The sequence below is a fragment of the Vipera berus genome (genome assembly GCF_964194415.1).
Source record: "Vipera berus genome assembly, chromosome: 1".
NCBI classification, from domain to species: Eukaryota; Metazoa; Chordata; class Lepidosauria; order Squamata; family Viperidae; genus Vipera; species Vipera berus.
The window spans coordinates 68,789,420-68,812,995 of NC_138202.1; the positions used below are offsets into that span (position 1 = coordinate 68,789,420).

A 23,576-nucleotide genomic window follows, 5' to 3' on the forward strand; every position below is an offset into this window, starting at 1 on the left:
TGGACTTGAGCCTCAATGGCCTTATCAAGGCCAGGCCACCAGAGGTACCTTCTAGCTAAAGCTTTTATTCTGACAATGCCTGGATGGCCTTCATGTAATGATTGTAAAACCCTGTCTGTTAGGGAAGTGGGAATTATGACTCTTTTCCCCCATAAAATGCACCCTTTGTGGGCAGATAATTCATGCCTCCTGACAAAATAGCTCTGAAATTCTGAGCCAGGACTTTTATCCAACCAGCCTGTTTATACCCATAACAACACTCTACTAAGTATTTTATCTGTGGCAGTTTCAGCAGCAATGTCCCCTGCATTGAGGGGAAATTCAGGTATGTCCTGTATGGACAATATTCTAGCAGCTGGAGCCAGATCTGGATCCATTAGTGGCAGTGGTAGTCTGCTGAGGCCATCAGCATGGTTCATTTCCTTGGCCGGTTTGTAAATTAATTTAAAATTGTATGCAGATAGGAAAATAGACCATCTCAGCATTGTTGGAGATAGTATGTGGGGGGGGGGTTGTTTGTCTGTTGTGAAAAGTCCCAACAGAGTTTTGTGGTCAGTGTATACAGTGAAATCCCTGTCATATAAATAGTCTTGGAATTTTTTTATTCCAGCTACGATGGCCAGGGCCTCTTTGTCAATCTGAGCATAGTTGTGCTCAGCAGAGGACAATGTCCTTGAGTAAAATGCTATAGGAACCTGTTTCCCATTTTTTCCTATGTGACTTAAAACTACCCCACCACATAGGGAGATGTATCACATGCAAGACATACAGATTTAGACTCTTTGTAGTGAGTTACAGTGGGCTTTACTGACAATAGTGCTTTTAAGTCCTGGAAACTTTTTTCATTAAGTTAGTCCATTTCCATGGAGCTTTCTTATCTAGAAGCCTGTGGAGGGGCTCTGCTATTGCTGCCTTATGAGGTAGAAATGTGTGATAGAAGTTTAGGAGGCCGAAGAATGCTTGTATCTCTCCTTTTGAGTTGGGCCTAGGAGCCATTTTAATGGCCTTCACTTTAGAATCAGCGGGGTGAATGCCGTTAGCATCAATTCGGAAACCCAGGAATTCTGTTGAAGAAACCCCAATACTACACTTGTTCTTTTTTAATTTGAGGCCTGCTTTGCGAAGTCTCTGCAAGACAGCCCTGAGCCTATTGGCCAACACTTCTGGGGATTCCCCTGCAATAAGAACATCATCAAAATAAGGGCAGACACCCTGAATGCCCTTGAGTGTACGCTCCATGATTCCCTGAAAAATACCCGGTGCAACACTGACTCCAAACTGTAAGTGTTTAACGTTGAAAGCCCCCCTGTGAGTCACGATTGTTTGAGCCGTGGCTGTGGCCTCATCAACCAGCAATTGCTGATAGGCGTGTGCTAAATCAAGTTTAGCAAAAATAGTACCCCCTTTCAGGGAGGCTAAAATATGGTTGGCCACTGGAACCAGGTAAGCGTGTTGCTTCAGGGCTTTATTTAGAGTGCATTTATAGTCAGCACAAATGCTAACTTCCTCGTTGGCTTTAAGTGGGGTGACTATAGGAGTTTCCCACTCCCCACCATCAACAGGCTGTAACACGCCCTGTTCTACAAGCTTATCGATTTTGGAATCAATTTTATGTTTTAAGGCAAAGGGGACCCTACGAGGCTTAACCCTGATTGGAACTACGTTGGGATCTAACTTAAATAAGATAGGTGGGCCTGTGTATGTGCCTAGGGTTGAATCAAAAACATCTGCATATTCCTCGCATACTGACGCAAGGTCTGCAGTTTGTGTCTGGTTTATGCCAGTAATCTGAATACCTAAGGCATCAAACCAATTGAGTCCAATAAGACTCGTTCACTGGCCCCCTACTACTATTACATCCAGGTGCCCCAAAAACCCTTTAAACTTTGCCCGCCAGGTTTCCAGGTGCTGCACCAGCCTCGGGCCCATGGGAGGGGCGGAGGAGTGGCAGTAATCATCAGGGAGTCCCTTAGCCCGCGAGAGACCACCGTCCCTCAGATAGTCGGGTGTGAGTCTCTCCTTCTGAGATACGGCCCGGGGGCGCAGTTGGGCCTGCTGCTGGTGTACCTACCACCTAATCGTGCAGCGGCAGCCCTGCCCAAGCTACTCGATGTCCTCTCAGGGTTGGTGGTTGAATTCCCAAAACTCATGGTCTTGGGCGACTTTAACCTACCGTCCCTGGGAGGATCGTCCGAACTAGCTCGGGAGTTCATGGCTTCCATGGCGGCCATGGACCTGTCGCAAATAATTTCTGGACCGACTCATGAGGGAGGCCACACCCCCGACTTGGTGTTCTTGTCTGGACGGTGGCGTGATGATATCGGTGGGGGCGCCACGACCGTTACGCCCCTGTCATGGACCGATCATCACCTCCTACGGCTAGACTTCCCCTTTGCCACCCCCCGCCGTGGGTGCACGGTGCCAACCAGATGGTACCGCCCTAGGCGCCTAATGGACCCTGATAGGTTCCAGGCAGCGCTTGGGGACCCACATGCACTCCCTGCTCACAGCTCGGCGGATGCCTTAGTGGAAGCCTGGGAAAAGGCAGCCACGGAGGCTCTGGACCGAGTTGTACCCCTGCGGCCTCTGACCCGGCGCAGATCCCAGTGAGCCCCATGGTTCACCGTGGAGCTCCGGAAGATGAAGCATCGGAGACGGGGACTAGAGAGCCGTTGGAGATCCAGTCGATCCGAATCCGACCGATTGCGACTAAGAATCCTCACCAGGTCTTATCTTGCAGCGATAAGGGTGGCAAAATCCAACTACTTTTCCACCCTCATCGCGTCCGCAGATAATCGCCCGGCTGCCTTGTTCAGAGTGACTCGCTCCCTACTGAACCAAGAGGTGAGGGAGGAACCCTTGCAGGGTCGAGCCGAGGAATTCGGTCAATATCTGTTGGATAAAATCTCTTGGATTCGAACCGGCCTGGACTCCAACTGGGCAGAGTTGGAGGAACAGGACATGGACAGTCTTGTCGACGTCATCTGGGAGGAATTTGATCCTGTGACTCCAAAGGAAGTGGACAGGATTATGAGGAGGTTGAGCTCCTCCACATGCTTACTGGACCCGTGCCCTTCCTGGCTGGCTTATGCGGCTCGAGAGGGGACACGAGGCTGGTTTCTGGCGGTCATCTCTGCTTCTCTGAGTGAGGGTCACTTCCCCACCGCCTTGAAGGAGGCGGTGGTGAGACCTCTCCTCAAGAAGCCCACCTTGGACCCAACCTCATTGAATAACTTTCGTCCAGTCTCCAATCTTCGCTTCCTTGCGAAGGTTGTTGAGAGCGTGGTGGCGCATCAACTTCCTCAGGTCCTGGATGAAGCGGTTTATCTAGACCCGTGCCAATCGGGCTTCAGGCCGGGCTACAGCACGGAGACGGCATTGGTCGCTCTGATGAATGATCTCTGGAGAGCCCGGGACAGGGGCCATTCCTCTGTCCTAGTCTTATTAGACCTTTCGGCGGCTTTCGATACCATCGACCATGGTATCTTGCTGCGGCGCCTCAGGGGCCTGGGAGTGGGAGGCACGGTTCTGCGGTGGTTCTCCTCCTTTCTCCAGGGTCGCTCGCAGTCGGTGCTGGCAGGGGGACAGAGGTCGACCCCGAGGCCTCTCGTTTGCGGAGTCCCTCAGGGGTCGGTCCTCTCGCCTCTCCTGTTCAACATCTACATGAAACCGCTGGGTGAGATCATTCGTAGCTTTGGAGTAGGGTACCATCAGTATGCTGATGACACCCAGCTTTTCATCTCAACTCCAAACAGCATCAGTGATGCCCTTGACGTGATGTCCCGCTGCCTGAAAGCGGTCCGGGAATGGATGGGGAGGAACAGGCTTCAACTCAACCCGGACAAGACTGAATGGCTGTACGTACCGGCAAGCCAGGATACTCAGATCATTCCACCCCTTAACATCGGGGATGAGTTATTACCCCCTGTTGATAGGGCCCGCAACCTGGGTGTCCTCCTAGACTCGCAGCTATCCCTGGAAGATCACATAGGAGCTGTGACCAAGGGGGCCTTCTCCCGGGTTCGACTGGTGCGCCAACTACGACCTTATCTGGACCTGGATGCCTTACGTACAGTCACCTCTCGCCTAGACTACTGTAACGCTCTCTACATGGGGCTGCCCTTGAGATCCACTCGGAAGCTTCAACTGGTGCAAAGTGCAGTGGCACGGACACTTTTGGGGGCCTCCCGATACTCCCATATCACACTTCTCCTCTGTGAGCTGCACTGGCTTCCGGTTGCCTTCCGAGTGAAATTCAAGGTGCTAACAATGACATACAAAGCCCTACATGGCATGGGTCCGGACTACCTACGGGAGCACCTTCTGCCAACGTCAACACCCCTCCGTCCTGTGCGCTCCCACAGAGAGGGCCTCCTCAAGGTGCCACCGCTCAAGGAATGTTGGCTGGTGGCCCCCAGGGGGAGGGCATTCTCAGTGGGTGCGCCAGCCCTCTGGAACTGCTTGCCAACCGAAATCCGGATGGCCCCCGACCTCCGCACCTTCCGGCACGATTTAAAAACTTACCTGTTCCAGCAGTCCGGCCTGGCCTGATAGCTCTTGGGGTCTCAGTTGTTTTTACTATTGTTTTTCACTATTGTTCAATCTGTATGCCTACCTTACTCTGTACACCGCCCCGAGTCCCTTGGGAGAAGGGCGCTTTATAAAAATAAATAAATAAATAAATAAATAAATAAACAAAGTGGCTTCTCCCATGACTTTAACGTGAGCATTTTGAAAATCTGTTAGGATTATATCTGAGGGTCTTAGTTTGGCCCAATTGTTATTGCACCTACACACGAAGTTAACAGTGTCTTGAGAAATAATTGAAACTGCAGAGCCAGAGTCCAATTCCATCTTACATGGAACTCCTTGTAGCTCTATCATGAGCTTAAGTTTGGGTTTAAGGGGGCGTCAAGCCCCAGTGCGGCATACGCTTCTATGGCATCTGAAAAGAACCACACTAACTGGACCCTGGGCCCCAGTACCTCTGCTAGTCGGTTCTTCCGACTGGTGTTTGGGTGACCGGTCTCTCTGGCAGGCTCTGCAAACCACTGCTATGTGGCCTGTCCTTCCGCAAGCTCTGCACGTGGCTGATTGAAATCTGCAGTTGGCGTGAAAATGGTTGCTGCTGCACCCCTTACATCTCGGTAAGAGAACTGCCTTGTAATTGTCCTCTCACTGCTGTCTGTTTCAGTGTTGCGTGTTGGGCTGCTTTCTTTGGTGCATTTTGCATCGTCACGGTGGACCGTTTCTTCAAATTTTGTCAATTTGGCGGGCTGCACTGTTTGACCGGTGCCCCCGGCAGCTTCGTCAGCCATCACCTCATCTTGTGCTTCAGAAAACATTAAATTTGGCCTAGCAAAGAGTCTCTGCTAAAGCGTTCTGTCCCATAGGCTGCAGATGAGCCGGTCTTGTACTCTCTCTTCTAAATTTGAAAATTTGCAAAGGCGTGCAGCCTGCCTCAGGCCCGCTATGAGCTCGGAAGCTGATTCACCTGGTTGCTGCAATCTTTGGTCAAACTTGAACCGCTAAGCCATTTCAGACATCTTGGGCTGGAAATGCCCGGTTAGCTTCTTTTTGAGGTCTGCGTAGGAGACTGCTTCAATCGGTGTCGGCACGAAAAGGTTCTCAGCCAAATGAAAGGTTGCTGGGCTTCACACGCAGAGTAGCGTTGCAGCCTTCAGTCCTTCTTCCGCGATCTGATTGGCCCTGAGGTAGTTTTCTACTTGTGATAGATATGATGGCCATTCCTCTGGGTGTTTCACATCAAATTCTCTCAGTTTCCCGACCTTCGGCATTCTTTTGCTGGTTTCTGCATTCTTCCAGATCCTGCTTCTAGGCTCAGGGAATGAGTCCAGTGAGCATGAGGTCGCTAGCAAGAGGGGGGGAATGCTTTGAGAGGGGGGGAATGCCTTTTCCCTCCGGCGTGTGCTGCTTTTCCCTCGTAGACTTCAACTCTTAATTAGTGAAGCAGGATCCCACTCTCGTTGCCACTGTTAAATAGTGGGTTCTTTGGTGCAGGAATGAAGACGCAAAGCTGAGTACAAGGTAACTCATAGTTTATTTCGTGCAGGAACTGTACTGGGGAAAAAGGCTGCAACTATCTGCAATATATAGTCTAGCCCCTAGGTGGCAGCCAATAGGTTTGAATCAACCATTGCTGCCTGGAGATAGCCAATTGCAGCACAGGAGACTTGTAGTCTGGGTTGCTGGAGAGCCGTTAGCTGCTCCAGCAACCCACGTGGTATACTTTAAGAGCCCAGTACATAACACGGAAGACTCAATGATCAGTGCCATTACTCTTTCCTGTCTAACACTAGTTCAACTTCCCCTGCTCCCATCCATAATAGAGTCACTACAAATAGAAGAGGCCATTTTTCTTTCTTGAGGGCAACTGAGATAAAGAATTCATTAAATAGTTTGTTGCTTTCTTGAAGAAGTGAGACACATTGTGAGGTATATGAAAGGCTCTGATTATTTTATTCTGTCTTCCCTGTGAAACAGCTCAAAGAAACCACATCTGACTGGAAACAGCTGCTTTGCTTCTGTAGTAATCATGGGGAAATATATTTGGTGCATGTTCATGTATCCTCAGATGATGGGGGGGGGACCCTGGAAGTGGCCTGCTGAGCATTAAACCTGCTGGGTAATGAAACATCTGCAAGAAAACAACCAAGCTCAGAGAGTGCCCTTCAACTGTGCTGGAAATGGAATTAAAACACCAACAAAATTGAATTGGTAAGAAAAGAGTTTTATTCTGCAGAAAATAGAAAAGCAGTTTGCAAAGCGTGTTGGATCCTGGTGAGAGACTTCACCAGGAATTTCTAAACCAGAGACCACATGCAAGCATTCAAATGCATAATATTATATACAGTTCTATCACGATGCCCTGTTCCCTCCCCTTCTGTCCCATTTGATAGTTTACAATCTGTCCGAGATGCCTAGTCAGAATACATTATCCCTCCCTTTGTTTGATTACATCAATTCAAATTTCTCCCCATCCTTTTGTCCTGTTTACTGTTCCCCCTTTAAGGATCAATCGTTAAGCTTAAGTGTTTCCTATAGCCAAGCTTCCTGGAATTCAGTGCCTATGTCAGTGATGTCGAACCTTTTAGAGACCCAAAACCTTTTAGAGACCTTTTACTGCCCAAACCGCAACCCAAACCCCACTTATTTATTGCAAAGTGCTAGGGGCACATCAGCATTATGGTGACCGCAGGGGAGGGCAGGGAGGTGCCTCTGAGTGCCACCTCTGGCACACAAAAATCAGGGGCACAAAAATGGGCCACCGTGCTGCAAGGTGCTGATACAAGGCACTGCACTACGCAAGAACAGGGCAGGTCTAGGGAGTATCATGCAGGCACTAGCCCTGCCCCATTTGCAGTGTGTGCATGCTCGCAGCCCCATGCATGCACACATGCATGTAAAATGCTTCCCCCTCCCTTTTCTTCCAGTCCACCAATCAGCAATGGTTGGTGACCTCTGCTCTACCATCTCTACTTGAGCTTGTTAGTCAGCTGCTTCGCCTCCTTTGTGCTGGGTGCGGCTCCTGCTCTGGGCGGCGGTGGCGGCCTGATGGATCTGCTGCTGCCAGCAGTGGCATGCGTGCCAACAGAAAGGGCTCTGAGTGCTGCCTCTGACACGTGTGCCATAGGTTCGCCACCACTGGCCTATAAGCTTTGCGCAATGTTGGAAGAATGAACGAATACCTTCAGAAGAAGAACTAATAAAAAAAAATACTGGAATGCGCGGAGATGGACAGATTAACTATGAGGCTGAAAGACAAAGAAGAAACAGAATACTACCAAAGCTGGAATCTATTCTACAAATGGCTAGAAGAGAGAGCCAAAGAGTAGGATTTGATTATGTATTAGCGTTTTATGAACCCAGGTCACACACTGTTTGAAAAACTAACATATGTATGTAAGAGGGGGAAAAACAATAAAAAGCTTATTATAAGAAAGAGCACAGTAGTGTAATAATGATATTTCAAAATAAGGAAATTGATCAGATGGATTCTTGTTTGTAGAAGTCTGAGACATTGACTTGCAGCACCAGCTATTCCCGAAAAAACATTAGGAAAGGAGGACCTCAGGCAGTTTCTTGTTGGGGTCAAAATGGGATTGGCTTAGATTCCTGAATTCTCATCATATGCGCATCTATACTCCATCTCACATTCTTTATACACAGTCACACAGAGAAGTTGATTATTTCTTAAGGATTTTTTTTCCGTTTCACTGCCCTATCCAGTGCCTGCAGGATCAGATGTTGGTTATTTAGAATATTGTATTCACTCAGTTCTATCAGCTGATCATATTCTTCCTCAGTGAATGTCATTGAGTATGTTGAGTATGGACTGCTCTTACTGGAGATGTCAACATTACCGTATTTCATTTCTGACTCAGAGCGTTTGACACCTAAAAAGGGGGAGGAATTGAAATGTTAATGTCCAAACCAAAACTTACTATATATATATACTTACTACAAATAATTCTTTTCTATAGGTATCAAATGGACATATAAGGAAAGTCTAAGTTGTCTTCAACTTAGACTTTCCTTATATGTCCATTTGATACCTATAGAAAAGAATTACCGTATATACTTGAGTATAAGCCGACTTGAGTATAAGCCGAGACCCCTAATTTTACCCCAAAAAACTGGAAAAAGTTATTGACTCGAGTATAAGCCGGAGTATAAGTATAAGCTTGGCCCCTTCTTAGCAACATATCTATATTCTGTGCCACGACGAGCTGCTCGTTGACTCCGCCGGCGACTGTTTCTTGCCGCCTCTCAGCTGATGGAGCTGCGCAACCACCGGCAGCCGTCTCCAGCCTTCTCCCAGCCATCCCTGCCGGCACGTATGCTCTGTGGCCGTTCATGGCCCCCCCATTCACCCCCGACCGTGGGTGCAGCCGCGGGTCCGGCGTTCGCCCGCCGACCAGCTGATGGGCGCGGGCGTGGCCGGGCTGTCCCCAGAGCCAGGCGGGTTCCACCGGCGTTGGCCCGCCGAACAGCTAATGGGCGCGGGCGTGGCCAGGCTGTCTCCGGAGCCGGGCGGGTTCCACCGGCTGGGCTCCCCACGGCTGCCTCAGCAGTTGGCGCAGCCGCAGGTCCGGCGTTTGCCCACCAAACAGCTGATGGGCGCGGGCGTGGCCGGGCTGTCCCCAGAGCCAGGCGGGTTCCACCGGCGTTGGGCGTTCGCCCGCCGAACAGCTGATGGGCGCGGGTGTGGCTGGGCTGTCTCCGGAGCCGGGCGGGTTCCACCGGCGTTGTTCGCCTGCCGAACAGCTGACGGGCGCGGGCGTGGCCGGGCTGTCCCCAGAGCCGGGCGGGATCCACCGGCATTGGGCGTTCGCCCGCCAAACAGCTGATGGGCGTGGGCGTGGCCGGGCTGTCTCCGGAGCCGGGCGGGTTCCACCGGCGTTCAGCGTTCGCCCGCCGAACAGCTGATGGGCGCGGGCGTGGCCGGGCTGTCCCCAGAGCCGGGCGGGATCCACCGGCATTGGGTGTTCGCCTGCCGAACAGCTGACGGGCGCGGGCGTGGCCGGGCTGTCCCCAGAGCCGGGCGGGATCCACCGGCATTGGGTGTTTGCCCGCCGAACAGCTGACGGGCGCGGGCGTGGCCGGGCTGTCCCCAGAGCCGGGCGGGATCCACCGGCGTTGGGTGTTCGCCCGCCGAACAGCTGATGGGTGCGGGCGTGGCCGGGCTGTCTCCGGAGCCGGGCGGGTTCCACCAGCGTTGTTCGCCCGCCGAACAGCTGACGGGCGCGGGCGTGGCCGGGCTGTCCCCAGAGCCGGGCGGGTTCCACCGGCTGGGCTTCCCACAGCTGCCTCAGCAGTTGGTGCGGCCGCCGGCGTTTGCCCGCCAAACAGCTGATGGGCGCGGGCGTGGCCGGGCTGTCTCCTGAGCTGGGCGGGTTCCACCGGCGTTCAGCATTCGCCCGCCGAACAGCTGATGGGCGCGGGCGTGGCCGGGCTGTCCCCGGAGCTGGGCGGGATCCACCGGCATTGGGTGTTCGCCCGCCGAACAGCTGACAGGCGCGGGCGTGGCCGGGCTGTCCCCGAAGCCGGGCGGGATCCACCGGCATTGGGTGTTCGCCCGCCGAACAGCTGATGGGCGCGGGCGTGGCCGGGCTGTCCCCAGAGCCGGGCAGGATCCACCGGCGTTCGGTGTTCGCCCGCCGAACAGCTGATGGGCGCGGGCGTGGCCGGGCTGTCCCCAGAGCCGGGTGGGTTCCACCGGCTGGGCTCCCCACGGCTGCCTTAGCAGTTGGCGCAGCCGCGGGTCCAGCGTTTGCCCACCAAACAGCTGATGGGCGCGGGCGTGGCTGGGCTGTCCCCAGAGCCGGGCGGGATCCACCGGCATTGGGTGTTTGCCCGCCGAACAGCTGACGGGCGTGGGCGTGGCCGGGCTGTCCCCAGAGCCGGGCGGGATCCACCGGCGTTCGGTGTTCGCCCGCCGAACAGCTGATGTGCGCGGGCGTGGCCGGGCTGTCCCCAGAGGTAAACTTCGTGACCCACCCAGCCCATGCATAAAACAGAAATGAAAAGTCTTAAAAAAGTTTTGCGCGGTTAAATAAACAGCATTTGCATATTGTTTCTCCACGGAGCACCGACAAAATTCGCTCGAATTAAGGAACGTGGGGAGCTAAAGAATCGGGCTATAGGGAATGTCTGGCATGACGGGCAACCCTGGGAAACACGAGGACTGTAGTGCAGTGGCGTAGCGTGGGGGGTGCAGGGGGGGGCCGGCCGCACCGGGCGCAACATCTGGGGGGGCGCGACCGGCGGGCTAGGGCAAGGCTGCGCCGACACAGAAACGCTTCTCTCTCCGGGTGGGGGAAGGCTCAGTGGCTCCCTGGGTCTATATACGCCTCTGTATGCGCACGCCGCCTCGCGCTCCCGCAAACGAGAAAGAAAGAACGGCAGCGTCTGCGAGCCTCGCCAGCGGCGGCGTTCCTCGGTGTGGGCGTGCCTGCGTCTTTGGGTGTGAGGCTTTCGGAGAGGCTGCCTTTGGCTCCTGGTACTTGCACCCGGTGTAAAACAACAAGTCTGTGAAAGCGGGCGAGAATTTATTTCTTTTAAACCGGCTGCAAGTACCAGGAGCCAAAGGCAGCCTCTCCGAAAGCCTCACACCCAAAGATGCAGGCACGCCCACACCGAGGAACGCCGCCGCTGCCGTTCTTTCTTTCTCGTTCGCGGGAGCGCGAGGCGGCGTGCGCATACAGAGGCGTATATAGACCCAGGGAGCCGCCGAGCCTTCCCCCACCCGGAGAGAGAAGCGTTTCTGTGTCGGCGCAGGCACAGATACCCCTCGCTCGCGAGCAGTCTTGCCCTAGCCCGCCGGTCGCGCCCCCCCCAGATGTTGCGCCCGGTGCGGCCGGCCCCCCCCTGCACCCCCCCCGCTACGCCACTGCACTACAGTCCTCGTGTTTCCCAGGGTTGCCCGTCATGCCAGACATTCCCTATAGCCCGATTCTTTAGCTCCCCAAGTTCCTTAATTCGAGCGAATTTTGTCGGTGCTCCGTGGAGAAACAATATGCAAATGCTGTTTATTTAACCGCGCAAAACTTTTTTAAGAGTTTTCATTTCTGTTTTATGTATGGGCTGGGTGGGTCACGAAGTTTACCTCTGGGGACAGCCCGGCCACGCCCGCGCCCATCAGCTGTTCGGCGGGCGAACGCCGAACGCCGGTGGAAGGCGCCCGGCTCTGGGGACAGCCCGGCCACGCCCACGGCCGTCAGCTGTTCGGCGGGCGAACAACGCCGGTGGAACCCGCCCGGCTCCGGAGACAGCCCGGCCATGCCCGCGCCCATCAGCTGTTCGGCGGGCGAATGCCGGACCCGCGGGCGCGCCAACTGCTGAGGCAGCCGTGGGGAGCCCAGCCGGTGGAACCCGCCCGGCTCTGGGGACAGCCCGGCCACGCCTGCGCCCATCAGCTGTTCGGCGGGCGAATGGCGAACGCCGGAGGATCCCGCCCGGCTCTGGGGACAGCCCGGCCACGCCCGTGCCCATCAGCTGTTCGGCGGGCGAACGCCGGACCCGCGGCCGCGCCAACTGCTGAGGCAGCCGTGGGGAGCCCAGCCGGTGGAACCCGCCCGGCTCCGGAGACAGCCCGGCCACGCCCACGCCCATCAGCTGTTTGGCGGGCGAACGCCCAACGCCGGTGGATCCCGCCCGGCTCTGGGGACAGCCCGGCCACGCCCGCGCCCGTCAGCTGTTCGGCGGGCGAACAACGCCGGTGGAACCCGCCCGGCTCCGGAGACAGCCCGGCCACGCCCGCGCCCATCAGCTGTTTGGCAGGCAAACGCCGGCGGCCGCACCAACTGCTGAGGCAGCCGTGGGAAGCCCAGCCGGTGGAACCCGCCCGGCTCTGGAGACAGCCCGGCCACGCCCGCGCCCATCAGCTGTTCGGCGGGCGAACGCCGAACGCCGGTGGAAGGCACCCGGCTCTGGGGACAGCCCGGCCACGCCCGCGCCCATCAGCTGTTTGGCGGGCAAACGCCGGACCCGCGGCCGTGCCAACTGCTGAGGCAGCCGTGGGAAGCCCAGCCGGTGGAACCCGCTCGGCTCCGGAGACAGCCCAGCCACGCCCGCGCCCATCAGCTGTTTGGCGGGCGAACGCTGAACGCCGGTGGAACCCGCCGGCTCCGGAGACAGCCCGGCCACGCCCGCGCCCATCAGCTGTTCGGCGGGCAAACGCCGAACGCCGGTGGAAGGTGCCCGGCTCTGGAGACAGCCCGGCCACGCCCGCGCCCATCAGCTGTTCGGCGGGCGAACGCCGGACCCGCGGCCCGTGCGGAGCCCAGCCCTCCCTTCTCTCAGCAGCCTGTTCCGAACGAAGGGACAGTTCTTTTTTTTTGTTGACTGGAGTATAAGCCAAAGTGGAGTTTTCAGCCCAAAAAAGTGGGCTGAAGAATTCGGCTTATACTCAAGTATATACGGTATTTGTAGTTAAGGTTGAACTGTGGAGTCCTTGGTGCTTTCTGAGCTTGGTTGCTTTCTTGCAGACATTTCAATACTAAACCTGGTAATATCATCAGTGTTTGTAGGGAATGGGTAGCTACTAGCACTGATGTTACCTAGTTTGGTAATGAAACATCTACAAAAACAAACAAAATAAACTATCTCAGAAAGAACCAAGGGCCGAAAGTTCACTTGAGTATGCAAGCACTCTTGAAACTGAGAAGAGGCAGGTCTGTATACAATGACAATACTGCCTGTGTTTTCTGATAAAAAATTGTTTTAATGGATTTCATTTAAATGAGATTATCATCAGTGTCTATTAGGGATGTAGATCAAAGTACTGCATTCACTTGTAACAGCAATTTGAAGCTGTTCTATTTTAGACCTTTACTGATTATTATGAATATACATGAGAATTGTTTTTTTTTTCAAAATAGTGTTTTGAAAACATGATGTATGTATGTATTTTGTTAGATAGATAGATAGATAGATAGATAGATAGATAGATAGATAGATAGATGATAGATAGATAGACAGACAGACAGATAGACAGAGAGACAGACAGATAAATGATAGAGATGTCTTCCAGTGTGCAGTTACATTTGGATATTTCAGAAGGATTTAGGATTTTGGTTTTTAGAAGACTTTTTGGAAAAGAAAAGAACGTGATCTAAAATAGAGGTTCTGCGTACCTTTCTCCACCCCATTTCTCTTTGTGTTACCTTTGATCTCATTCATATTCCAACTAGTCTCAAGGTGCTGGGGTTAGAATGTTGAATTATGGGTCTAAGTCACGGGTCGGCAACCCGCAGCTCCAGAGCCGAATGCGGCTCTTTCAGCCGTCTCCTGCGGCTTCCAGTGCAGTCCAAAAGAAAAAAAAAAGTGGGACTAAAAAAGTTCAACCAATCAATTCAAACTTCTCATGGGGAAAAAAACTTGCGAAGCTTGAATTGATTGGTTGTTCTTTGGTTTGTGGGACTTCCCACAAGCTGTTTGTGGGACTGCCCACAAACCTCTTTTCTTCCTTGGACTGCACATGGCGGCAGCGGAGGAAGAGACAGGAGGACTGCTGAAAGGTGAGTGGTTCGGTCAGATGGGGCGTGCCGGGGAGGGGGAGTTCTCTCTCTCTCTCTCTCTCTCTCTCTCTCTCTGTGTGCGCACGCACATGCACACACCTTCAAATCAGTTCATTTCCAAGGTTTCTTCCCAGTGAGGAGGGTCCGCTAGAAAGAGGGGATTTAGCAGCTTAGTTGGTCAGCCCACAAGCTTTCTCTTACCAGTTTTGCTGGATGAGGAAAGACGCAATCCCCTTTCCCGATCTGTACCCTCCCTAATACCCATTGGGCACCACTCTGTCCATTATTTATTTATTTATTTATTTATTTATTTATTTATTTATTTATTTATTTATTTATTTATATTCCATTTATATCCCGCCCTTCTCCGAAGACTCAGGGCGGCTTACAAGCTTAGCAGTAGCCTTCATTCTATGTATAAAGGTAAAGGTAAAGGTTCCCCCGCACATGCGTGCTAGTCGTTTCCGACTCTAGGGGCCGGTGCTCATCTCCGTTTCAAAGCCGAAGAGCCAGCGCTTGTCCGAGGACGTCTCCGTGGTCATGTGGCCGGCATGACTAGACGCCAAAGGCGCACGGAACGCTGTTACCTTCCCACCGTAGTGGTCCCTATTTTTCTACTTGCATTTTTACGTGCTTTCGAACTGCTAGGTTGGCAGAAGCTGGGACGAGTAACAGGCGCTCACTCTGTTACGCGGCACTCGGGATTCGACCCGCCAAACTGCCGACCTTCCGATCGACAAGCTCAGCGTCCTAACCCACTGAGCCACCGCGTCCCTCATTCTATGTATATGCCTGCTTATTAGGGCTTTCACACACACCCCAAGCGGCATTATTACAAAGTCAGCTTAATTGCCCCCAACAATCTGGGTCCTCATTTTACCTACCTCGGAAGGATGGAAGGCTGAGTCAACCTTGAGCCTGGTGGGATGCGAACCTGCACTAATTGCAGGCAGCTGGTGTTACTTAAGGAGGCATTAGCCCACAGAAGGAAAGAAACCAAAAGCCACCCCTTTCACGTTCCTCCTTCCAAGCAGGGAACCTTTTGGGGGAGGAAAGGGTGAAGCAAACGCACCCCTCCCCCAACCATTCCTTGCAGAAGAAACTAAGATTGATCAGCCACATTTATTAGGAAGTGGCTCCTCTATTCTGGAGAGCCAGCAGGGTCCCTGCTTCGCTTTTCCTACATCAGCAGGGCTGGCACTCCCTTAGCCTGGAAAAAGAAGAGTAAAAAACTCAAAAAGATGGTTGGTGACTTGGGGGGAAGGTGGTGTCGGAAGAAAGGGATAAAAGGAAAGCTTTTATTTCGCTCTCTCATTCACTCACATGTTCCTCGCAAAACTTCTCTTGCTCTCATTCACTCACATTTTGCTCTAAAAAGCCTCTTTCACACTCTCATTCACTCACACTTTGCTCGAAAATGCTTCAGTCTCGCTCTCATTCACTTGAAAGGCCAGCCGTGCTGCCTCCATTGACTTCCACGGAGACGCTTGGCAATGAAGGGGCCGATTGAAATTGCTCCCACTAGTGCTGCTACTGCTAACTTTTTCACTTGCTGCTTGGTTCCGATGAAACCGGAGAATCCCCGGATGCCACTGCTAGGAGTGGAGAAGGCTGCCTGGGTTCGGCCGTAGCGGAAGCCAACAACAGTAGTGGTGGAGGCGGCGGCAAGAGAGACGCTGGAGGTCGGCCACATCTCCATCAGCCTCCGCCTCCCCCGCAGAAACAAATCCCCATGCAGGCCCCCATGGCAGCAGTGAGCCCCAAGGACCGGGCAATCGCTCTGCCACTGGCTGCTGCTGTTGGGGCAACCTAGTGCACTCGCCAAGACGCTGGAGCCGAGTACTGCCTGCCAGGTGCCCTGCTGACGCCGCCTTCCTGTTTCTTCTGCCCAGCAGGCAGGCATAGCTACTCCTCCACCAAAGCCGTGCAGCGCGGGGTCTCTGCCGGGCCTGGAGCACCTCCAGGATCTCTGCAAGGGCACTAAGCTGCCTCAACAGCAGCCACCACTGCTGCCGCCAACCTTCCTGTTTCTTCCACTCCTGCCGCCAAAGACACCAAAATGTGAGTGAATGAGAGAGCGAGAGAGAAGCTTTTGCAAACAAAACGTGAGTGAATGAGAGCGAGAGAGAAGCTTTTTGAAGCAAAGGCGAGTGAATGAGAGTGGAGGCGGCAGGGCGGCTGCATGTCTCGCCTTAGGCTCCACTCTTCTGTCAAGCCTATTGTTCTGCGCATGCGTTCGCATGGGCGTGCATTTTTTGCGGCTCCCAGTTTTTCCTTTTGTGAGGGAACCGATTCCGAGTGGCTCTTTCACTGTTTCAGGTTGCCGACCCCTGGTCTAAGTCAACATCAGTAACACATCTGGGGACACTATATTGCAAAATATGGTATTTTATGTAGCATTTTTTTTACATCACTCTGTAAACCATTGTGTACTACATTACGCAATGTAGTGTGTACATTAATAATCTTGCTTTGCTACATTAATGATAAAAAATAATTATATATTGAAATACCTGGGGCTTTGTAGTATCGAAAAGTATCATTCACTTGTGGAAAGAACAATAATATTGGTGCTGCTGGATTCTCAGCATCTTCAAATAAATAGCATTCCTTCAGATGTTTGTCATCATCCTTCAGGACAACTTTGGGAAATGGGATTCCTTGATCTGCATAGTACTTGCATGATTGCTCCAGGGGCTAGATTAAATAAATAAATAAATAAATAAATAAATAAATAAATAAATAAATAAATAAATAAATAAATAAATAAATAAATAAATAAATGAATAAATAAATAAATAAATAAATAAATAATAAACAAACAAACAAACAAGCAAACAAACAAATAAAATAGTGCATGCATGAGATACTAAATCTGACTTTAGAAAAGCCTGAGGAACATGAGACATTATTGTTGATGGATGCTGGACAATTGAGAAAGTCAAAGAATACTTAAAGGCATCAGTATGCTTTATTGATTTTAGAAATGCCTTTGATTGTATCAATCATGTCAAGCTGTGGAAAGTGCTCAAAAGAATAGGAATCCAAGAGTATCTCATTGTTTTCATGGGAAACTTATATAGAAGCCAGGAAGCCGCAGTATTGACAAGACATGGTGAAGGATTGGCTCCAAGTTTGGGAAGGAAGTATGACAAAGCTGTATAGTCTCCCCTTTTTATTCAACCTATATGCTGAATATATATTAAGGGAAGATGGATTAGAAGAAGATGAGTGTGGTATAAAATTGGAGGAAGAAACATCAATAACCTGTGTTATGGTGAGGATTATTATAAGTGAAAATCTGCAAGCTCCAATAATAAATGTCAAGAAGCTCAGTGAAAAAAAGTGGAACTAAAATTAGATATAAAGAATACCAGCTAATGACAATAGGTTGAACAACATGCCCTGAAACTGATAATGAAGATATCAAAGTGTTAGATAGCTTCTGCCTTTTAGGATCAACCATCAACAGTAAAGGAACAAGGAGGCAATAAATATGCAGTCAGGAACGCTTTGGAAAATATATTCAAATGCCATGTGGGGTCTATATCTACAAAGATTAGAATTGTGCAAGCAATCCCTCTATGGAAGCAAATTTGGGCTTTGAAGAAGCAGGATAGAAAGAGTATTGATACTTTTGAAATTTAGTGTTGGAAAAGACTCCTGAGAATCCCGTGGACAACCAAGAAAACAAACACATGGATCATCAAACAAATCAACCCAGAGTTCTCACTCATGGCATTAATTAGCAGGCTCAAATCCTACTTAGGACCGTTTAAAGACTTTCAGTGGAAGGGTCTAATACTGGGGAAGATAGAAGGAAACAAAAGAAAAAGTTTGACCAGCAGCAAGGTGGATAGATTCAGTTCCATGGATGCTCTGTTGAAAGATGCGGAACGCCTGAAAGATCAGGCTAGGGACAGATTGTCATTGAGAACATTTGCCTTTGTGGTCACTATGAGTTGACAATGACAAGACATTAACATTAAGATTGAAATGAAGTAGTTTGTCCACAACAGAACAGAACCTCTGGGAAAGATATTAAAACAAAATAAGGTAAATTACCAAACTTTTTTCCCCTGATGAACAATCTAGATGGTGAACCTTTTAGAGACCGAGTGCCCAAACTGCAACCCAAAACCCATTTATGTATCATTGGGTGCTGGGTGGGCATGGCCCTTTGGGTGGGCATGGCCAGCTGGGCGAGCGTGGCTGCAGTGGTGGCTGCAGTGGTGGCTGCAGACTGGGTGGGACTGAAAAGTTCAATCAATCAATTACAACTTAACGACTTAAATAAAGCAAATGTTTTAGATACTTAAATGTGACTGAATCTAAGAAAAGTATAAAAAAATGTTTTGAATCAAAGTTAAGGGATTAGATGACTAGACCTATTGAATGGAATGTTTAAAGATTAAAGATTAAATATATTCTTAACTATGATTAAAAAGAATAAGAAATTGAGGAAATAAATATATATTAACCTAGGAGGGATATATATTTTAAACAGTATGTTATTTCTTATGTTTTTTTGCTCTTTCTTTCTTTTCTTCTTTTCTTCTTTTTCTTTTTTTCCTTCTCCCTTTTCATTGTTTAATCTACTTCTTAAGAAATGTAAAAGTGTGAGATGGCTTACATGGAAAAAATAGAATTAAATCTGTCAATGTAACTGTAATTAATCGTTGAGAAAATTTTCACTAGTAAGAATATCTAGAATTTGGTGAGAGAAATAAACTAAAATAAGGATTGTAACAGGATATATGACAAGGCAACCAAAATGACTGAAAAGAAAAGAAATATTATACTAATATGATTATTTTGTTAGGAATATATTGGAAAAAATGATACACTCAATTATTATTTATCAAAACAATAAGAATTGTATTGACTCAATGTCTGCAAAAAAGATATTTTGGGGAAAGAGGAAATCAAGTAAAAGTAATATATGGAATATAGATTAAGAAATTAATTTTTAAGGATTGTTTTACAAATGTAACCCAGACAATACACTGTTTACCAATTATTGAGTGATTTATGTTTTGTTAAAAACATCAATAAAATATATTACAAATAAAGAGAATGTTTATGAAATGTTGTACCATTGGTGCATGACTCAAGAAAAATTGTGTAGAATATGTAAAGATTCTTCAAATTTATGCTGAAAATATGAACAAAAGGGGCTTTGTGTCATATTTGGTGGACTTGTAAAATAGGCCAGAAATGTTTATATTCAAGTACATATAATGGCACAATTTTTTTTAGCTATCAACATTCAGTTGAAACTTGAACTTTTGTTGCTGGGATTAATGGACAGTCAATTAGAAAAGAACCATGAAAGATTATTTTTATATGGGATTAATTTCTGAATGGGATTAATTTGTGATTTATGGGTTTGAAGATTAGAAAGGGCAGTTTATGGAAAGAAGGAAATTATAATGTCACTTTAGACAGAGGATAAGATATAAATGCATGACCCCTGTCGAACAGATCCTAAACTGCTTTTTCCTAATCTTTTTTTTTCTTTTTCTATTTTATTTCTTACATTCACCATTCTTCCCTATTTTCTGTTTCTTTTCTAGTATTTCTATTGTTTATAGCTTGTTGAAAAAAATCTTCAATAAAAGTTATGTTGAAATAAGTCAATGAAAACAGAGAATCCATATTAAAAAAAAATAGGATGAAAAACAACAGCATAAAAGCAATTCTCACCAAAGACTGTGATCCTGCACTGTAATTTAAATGTAGGATAACATCCACCTTTCTTTCTGGTCTCAGCAGAGGAGCAGAGCTAGAATTGACGAAGAATCCAGTATCTTCCAGAGACAAATATTCTTCTGTTTGGGTTAACTGATTGGGTGAAGAGTCCAGTACAGTGTCTTAAAAAAATAAGAGGAAGCCCAAATTCTTGTAATGTGGGATGGTTTGAAATTGCCCAAAGAAATCTCTGCCCCCAGCCCCAAAAATGCATGCAACCAACTTGCCACAAATGAAAAGTTGGTTTTGATTAGATTTTCAAGCAGCCTTTATGTGCTGAATTGCTGAAATTGGCTGCTTGAAATTGAAAAGGCATGCAGTTGTTTAAATAACAATTTGGATTTTATGCTCTGTGGTTCATGAGCCTCACGGTGTTTGTGCGTTTGGGGGATAACTAAACCCAAAATACTTTAAAGTTGGAAAAACAGGTAGAGTGAACTGAAAATATATATGTTGATCATGATGAAAAGCACAGTCATGCTATGGCCTATTTAATCTATGCAGGTACCGTATTTTCTGGCGTATAAGACGACTGGGCGTATAAGACGACCCCCGACTTTTGAGAAGATTTTCAAGATTTTTCGTCTTATACGCCGGAAAATACTTACATGCCAGTTGCCAACTGTCCGACACAAGCCTGATTCAGACCCGTCTGATGCAGATGATGCAAAGCCCTGCCGGCTCCCGCCCGACACCGGGCGGCTCCACCGGTGCCGCCTCGAGAGCGAAGGGCATGAAGCGCCTGCCACGGCTCCCCGAGCACTCCTTAGCAGCCGGGGAGCGCGCGCGTGTGCAGGACTGCCCTGCCGGCTCCTGCCCGACGCCGGACGGCTCCGCAGATGCCAGCTCAAGAGGGAAGAGCGTGAGGCACCTGCCACGGCTCCCCGAGGACTCCTTAGGAGCCGGGGAGCGTGCGCGTGCGCAGGACTGCCCTGCCGGCTCCCGCCAGATGCCAGCCTGCCCTGCTTCCTCCACAGTGAGAGGGGAGGGTGTGCCTTCCCGGGCTCGCTGACTTGCAGTCAAGCCGGAGCCGAAAGGGGCTTTTCCTTTCACCCACCCTTTGGAATAGACACAAGAGCTCCCGGGGTCTGGCATTTGCAAGGGGGAGGGGAAGGGGCTGAGAGGCTCTTGGGGGTGGGAAGGGAGAGTCACGTTGGAGGGGGGACTGGACTAAGGAGGCTTGAAGTTGCTTTGCAAGAACGGGAGCGCTCGATTGATTTATGCACTATTTTCCAGCGTATAAGACGACCCCCCAACTTTTGAGATGATTTTCATGGGTTAAAAAGTCATCTTATATGCCGGAAAATGCGGTAGTCCTTGACTTACGACCACAATTGAAAGCTTCACCTACACAAAAATTGTGATTTCTTGTCAACAGTGCAGAAGTGCTGTGCTATTGCCTTCTTTCTGAACATTTATTTTCATCTTCCCAATTAGCCAGTGGCTTTTTTTTTTTAGAAAAAGTACTAACTGGGCCCAGCCCTGCTTAATTTTTAGACATCGTGGAAGTTCAGCTAATTTACTGAATCTATTCTTGTATTAAAATACTCATTTAAAAAAACCAATGAAATTACCTTGCCATCTAGAGAAGTTTTCATTCTCAAGGTATTTATTGTCTAGCTGGAGACTTTTGATGAAATTGTGGTATCGGGCAACTGATAAGCGATCTGTTAGGAGATCTCTAAAAGCATTGGATAGTGGTCCAGCTGAGGTGTAGAGTTCTGTCTTCCGCTCACGTGGTTCAATAGGTAAATGAGGCTCTTCATCTATAGATGAGAAATTATAATCAATGAAACACGTTATTTGTCTATATTTGGCTTAGATTTTTAATCCTTTGCAAAAGTAAAGAAAGTCTTTGACCTACAAAGATTTATTTAGTGAATGTTCAAAGTTACAATGGCACAAAAAAAGTGATTTATGATCCACCTTTCACACTTACAATACTTGCAGCATCCCCGTGGGATGATCAAAATTCAGATGCTTGGCAATTGGTTCATATTTATGACGGTTGCAATGATGTGATCGTCTTTAGTGCCCTTCTGACAAGCAAAGTCAATGGGGAAGCCAGATTCACTCAACAACCATGTTACTAACTTAACAACTGCAGTGATTCACTTAACCACTGTGGCAAGAAAATGGGACAAAACTCACTTAACAATTGTCTTTCTTAGCAACAGAAATGTTGGGCTCAATTGTGGCCATAAATCGAGGACTACTGTATTTTGTGTAAACAATTTAACCATCAAAAAGAAAAAAAAAACAATGTTATGGTAGCACCAATTCTAAAAAGAGCCTTGTTCAACTATTTGATTTATCTAAATATGCAGTAAATTATAAAAAAAAAACCAATCATAAACATCCATATGCTAACAACCATAAACTCTGAAATCTGTCACTCTCTAGCTCATATAGGGTAACTACAAACACTATTACTATTAAGTATACGAAAAAAAGAAAAAAAGAAAAAGAAAGGAAGACTTATTCAAATGCTACATGAAAATTTTTAGTCCCGTATTTGTTCTGGATATACTCAATCCATTTTCTCCATTCCATGATATAACGTTCTTGCGAGTGATCTTTCAAATAAGCCGAGATCTTTGCCATCTCTGCTAAGTCAGAAACCTTTAAAGTCCATTCTTCTATAGTCGGCAATTCCTCCTTCTTCCAATATTGACCTATTAAGAGTCTTGCTGCCGTAATTAAATTCAACATCAGCTTAATGTCCACAATTGTCTTTCTTAGCAACAGAAATGTTGGGCTCAATTGTGGCCATAAATCGAGGACTACTGTATTTTGTGTAAACAATTTAACTATCAAAAAGAAAAAAAACAATGTTATGGTAGCACCAATTCTAAAAAGAGCCTTGTTCAACTATTTGATTTATCTAAATATGCAGTAAATTATATTTCATAGGAACTGAAAATTCCTTTATAGATGCAATATTTTATCATTTCTGAGTTTTTTTCCTGCATTGTTTACATACAGTTTAAAAACATTAGTAACATGCTTATTGTGTTCAATCAATCAGCAATTGATAAGAGATGGTATTAAGAAACAAATGTGGGTATTTGATCCAGGATCAGTTAGGGTTAATATCTGGGATGATTTGGAATTGAAGCCATGGTAAATCTTCTATGAGTTGATTACAATAACAGTTTGTTAACAGAGGACTTTGGAATTTCAAGTTTGTCTTTATTTTATTATTATTAATAATTTGTAATTATTTCTATACTTTTATATATGATGCTTATTGTTTTTCTTGTTAACTATTTTGTTATTAATATAGTATATAGATGACAGGCTAAGAATTTGGAAACAAATTTAGTAGTTTCAAATCTTTTTGGTTTGTTTCGCAAGAGATGAGAAATTAACACTATTGTATTACATTAATCAGCATTCAACTGGGGAGGATATTATGGGTATGTGTGTTAGTCTTTTGTTTTCTTGTTTTAAAACTCTTTTCCTTTTTAATGTCTTGTTTGTTGTGTTTTTGATTCTTTTCTTTTAAAAAAAAGCATTTTGGCATTTTGTATTTTAACTTTGAATAAACCAAATATTATACCAAAAAACAACAACCCATGTGCTATTAGGTAAAGGTAAAGGTTCCCCCGCACATGCGTGCTAGTCGTTTCCGACTCTAGGGGCCGGTGCTCATCTCCGTTTCAAAGCCGAAGAGCCAGCGCTTGTCCGAGGACGTCTCCGTGGTCATGTGGCCGGCATGACTAGACGCCAAAGGCGCACGGAACGCTGTTACCTTCCCACCGGAGTGGTCCCTATTTTTCT

General features: G+C 48.3%; 1 protein-coding gene across 1 annotated transcript in view; it reads right to left on the bottom strand.

The window, feature by feature from the left end:
• Positions 1 to 8,214: 8,214 nt before the first annotated feature.
• The window catches only part of LOC308666700 (cytosolic phospholipase A2 epsilon-like), a gene marked incomplete at both ends in the record, with an annotated part of 41,655 nt that continues 26,293 nt past the window's right edge, over positions 8,215 to 23,576 (bottom strand). Inside the window, 4 exons of the mRNA XM_081325596.1 lie at positions 8,215 to 8,417; positions 16,556 to 16,739; positions 19,749 to 19,915; positions 21,368 to 21,559. Of these exons, the coding sequence (XP_081181722.1) occupies positions 8,215 to 8,417; positions 16,556 to 16,739; positions 19,749 to 19,915; positions 21,368 to 21,559 (746 nt within the window). The remainder of the gene's footprint in view (positions 8,418 to 16,555; positions 16,740 to 19,748; positions 19,916 to 21,367; positions 21,560 to 23,576) is intronic.